The following is a 3,166-nucleotide window of genomic DNA, read 5'->3' as shown; positions in this document are numbered from 1 at the left end:
GGGCTCGCGCCCCCCCGTGCCCGCCGCCAGGTCCCCGAGGCTCGCTGCGCCTCTGCTGCGCGGGCGCGTCTGCGAGTGTCGGTCTGTGCGTGCTGCCACCCAGGAAGCTTTTTCCCCTGATCTTCCCGGGGCAGCAGACGCAATCTTTTATTTAGAAGCCTCCCTGGTAACGTTTGCGTTGCTTTTTCTGGCTTGGCTAGGCCTGTACGAAAACTTCCCAGGAGCTCCCCACTCCTCCCGACGCGGTGACGTGCCTTATCTCAGAAACACGTGAACTTGCTCAGTTGTATTTTCTAGGTTTGTGATGAACCAGAGGAGTTAAAGAGAAAAGCTACTGAGCTGGCTGCTGCCGTCCGGAATGCCAAGCACCTTGTCATCTACACAGGAGCCGGGATCAGTACGGTAGGAGTCTTTGGGGGTGAGTGGCTGGAGCTTTGGGAGCTCTTTCAGGACTGTTGCAGTATTGTTTGGACTTCTTTGTGGTTTCCAAATGACTGTGTGATGTGTTACGAGCCTGGGATGCGATGTTAACGCTGCCACGCTGCAAACTGTCACCAGGACGTTTGCTAGTTCACATCTTGGGGTTCTCCCGAGAGATTCTGCGTCACCTCTGTGACCGTGTGAAGAAAGCGGTGCTTAAATGAGAAGATCGCTAGTCTTGCTAATGTCACACAAATTTTTGCTCAGGAGTGCTGAGTGCAAGGTACCAGGAATCAGTGTCCAGTGAAAATAAGGAAAGGTTCAAGAATCAAGTTCTGTGTAGGGAAGTGGAAGTATCAAGGGTCAAAAAGAGTTCCAGAGGGATTCCATAATGGTAAAATTGGAGAAAATAAATACTGGAGGTGAACATGAGAGCTGTAAGATAGGAGATGGTGAGGAGAGAGAAAACATGGAAAAAAAGGTTTTCTGGCGATTAGGGAACCACTGCGCCAGAAAACTGGGAGTGAATGAGAAGGCACTTCTGGATGAGGGGGGTCTGGTCGTCCTGGGTGAGACCGGGCTGATGTGCTTGTGGGCAGGAGCTGTGAACCCCCCGTCAGGCCTCGTTTTTTCTCTCCCGGTGACACAGGCAGCCTCGATCCCGGACTACAGAGGCCCTAATGGCATATGGACGTTGCTGCAGAAGGGCAGGAGCATCAGGTAAGGAGACAATTTCTAAGCAGAAAGATGATATTGAAAGAGAGGTTAATGGCAATTCCAACTTCTTTTTTCTCCTTGTGTCTTCTCAGGGCTACAGATCTGAGTGAGGCAGAGCCCACACTCACCCATATGAGCATTGCCTGCCTACACAAGCACAACCTGGTAAGATTTTCTTTTCACACCTCACTCTAAGTGATAAATAAAACCCAACAGGGGAAATAAGCTTTTCATGAGGTTGCCTAACTACTGGTTCTGTTCAGGTGTCTAGATACCTATGTAGGAAAAAGCACCTGCTGAGGCTTTGTTAGGCTCGCTGCAGCTCTGGCAGTTCTTCCTGTGGTGCCTTGTGTTTGCCTCCTGGTGAGGCTGGTCTGGGGACCTGGCCACGAAGTCAGACAGACCTAGTAGAGCTCTGCTTAGCAGGATGAGCCCTTCTCAATCAGCTTTCGTGTGTTCCCCACACTTTTCTTCTGTTGGTCCTGCTCTGAAGTGTGGGGTTATTTGGCGTGTGTTGAGACACAGAGTTGTCTGCGTGTGTGTCAGCTCAGTGTTTTACTCTCTTCAAGGTGCAGCACGTGGTGTCTCAAAACTGTGATGGGCTGCACCTACGGAGTGGGCTACCCCAGGCAGCAATATCTGAGCTTCATGGAAACATGTACATAGAGGTGAGTGGCCAGAACAGGACAAAGCAGTTGTCCAGTGGCCTCACAGGAAGATAAACTATTTGTGTACCACTAGCTCACAAAGAATTAGTACAGGGGGTAGCCTCTGCTTAGTTTGTATCTTCGGGCTGTCAGGTTTGGGGTGAACTAGTTAGCAAGCACCAAAACCAAGTATTCTGTACAACTGTGTGCTTGCTAGTCTTGCGAGTAATCTTCCTCAGACCTTCTCTGAAATCCCTCCTATCGCGCAGCCAACAGGCTCCCTGTAATTTCACTTGCTAGTTGAGGTTTTCCAGACTTTTCCCAGTTAGCATCTGATCCCGATGATCCCTTCTACTTCCTCCAATTTATCGTTCCCCAAAAGTGCTTTTCTTCTGATGGAAGGGGCTGGCTCCTGGCCTTCCATGGGCTAGATGCTAATGATGTAACAGGTTTCTTGCTTTCGTCCCGCACCAGGTCTGCACTTCCTGTACACCCAACAGAGAGTACGTGCGAGTATTTGATGTGACAGAGCGCACAGCCCTGCATAGGCATCACACTGGCAGGATGTGCCACAAGTGTGGGGCACAGTTGAGAGATACAATCGTCCACTTTGGGGAGAAGGGGACGTTGAGACAGCCCCTGAACTGGGAAGCAGCAACAGAAGCTGCAAGCAAAGCAGATGTGATTCTTTGTCTGGGTTCCAGCTTAAAGGTAACTTTAGAGACTCGGTGAAGATTGTTAGCAGCATTCCCTCTTGGTGATACACCTTGGTGCTGAGCAGTCTCCTCCCAAACAGACAACTGTAAACTCTGGTGTCAGGATTCGCCCACCATCTGTGATAGTCTCTCTTCCTCCCTCTTTCCCCTCCTGGTAATACATTCCTTTTCCTCTCGCTGATACGGTTCACGGTTACACGTGCCTTTGGCTGTGCTGATAACCTCTCTTTTGTGGCAGGTTTTGAAAAAATACCCACGTCTTTGGTGCATGAGCAAGCCCCCCACTCGTCGTCCAAAGCTCTATATCGTAAATCTGCAGGTGAGAGACTTTTGCACCAGGTTCGGAGGGTTTGGGCCAAGCGGGCGCTGGCGCGGGTGAGCCTGTGGGCCCGGCGGCAGGCAGGGATCCCCCCGGCAGCAGCGGGTCTGGTGTCACTCCTGCAGTGGACCCCCAAGGACGACCTGGCCGCCCTGAAGCTGCACGGCCGCTGCGACGACGTCATGCGGCTGCTGATGGCGGAGCTGGGCCTGGAGATCCCGCGCTACGACCGGTGAGCAGCGGCCCGGGGGCGGCCCGGCCCCCGCCCCCCGCCTGCCCCGGCAGCGCGCCCACGCCCGCCCTTCTTCCCTCCGCAGGGCGCGGGACCCCATCTTCGCGCTGGCCGA

At 53.0% G+C, this 3,166-nt stretch overlaps 1 protein-coding gene across 1 annotated transcript in view; it reads left to right on the top strand.

The window, feature by feature from the left end:
• The first annotated feature begins 87 nt into the window (after positions 1-87).
• SIRT7 (sirtuin 7) overlaps positions 88-3,166 on the top strand; it is a 3,372-nt gene continuing 293 nt past the window's right edge. Inside the window, exons 1-8 of the mRNA XM_026861327.1 lie at positions 88-402; positions 1,070-1,140; positions 1,230-1,302; positions 1,707-1,805; positions 2,259-2,495; positions 2,739-2,819; positions 2,945-3,051; positions 3,137-3,161. Coding sequence (XP_026717128.1) covers positions 1,270-1,302; positions 1,707-1,805; positions 2,259-2,495; positions 2,739-2,819; positions 2,945-3,051; positions 3,137-3,161 — 582 coding nt within the window. The 5' untranslated portion in view covers positions 88-402; positions 1,070-1,140; positions 1,230-1,269. The remainder of the gene's footprint in view (positions 403-1,069; positions 1,141-1,229; positions 1,303-1,706; positions 1,806-2,258; positions 2,496-2,738; positions 2,820-2,944; positions 3,052-3,136; positions 3,162-3,166) is intronic.

Source organism: Athene cunicularia (assembly GCF_003259725.1).
Source record: "Athene cunicularia isolate RWA chromosome 18 unlocalized genomic scaffold, athCun1 chr18_part1, whole genome shotgun sequence".
Classification (NCBI taxonomy): Eukaryota; Metazoa; Chordata; class Aves; order Strigiformes; family Strigidae; genus Athene; species Athene cunicularia.
The sequence above is the reverse complement of the archived record's forward strand: the minus strand, read 5'-3'. Positions and strand labels throughout refer to the sequence as shown.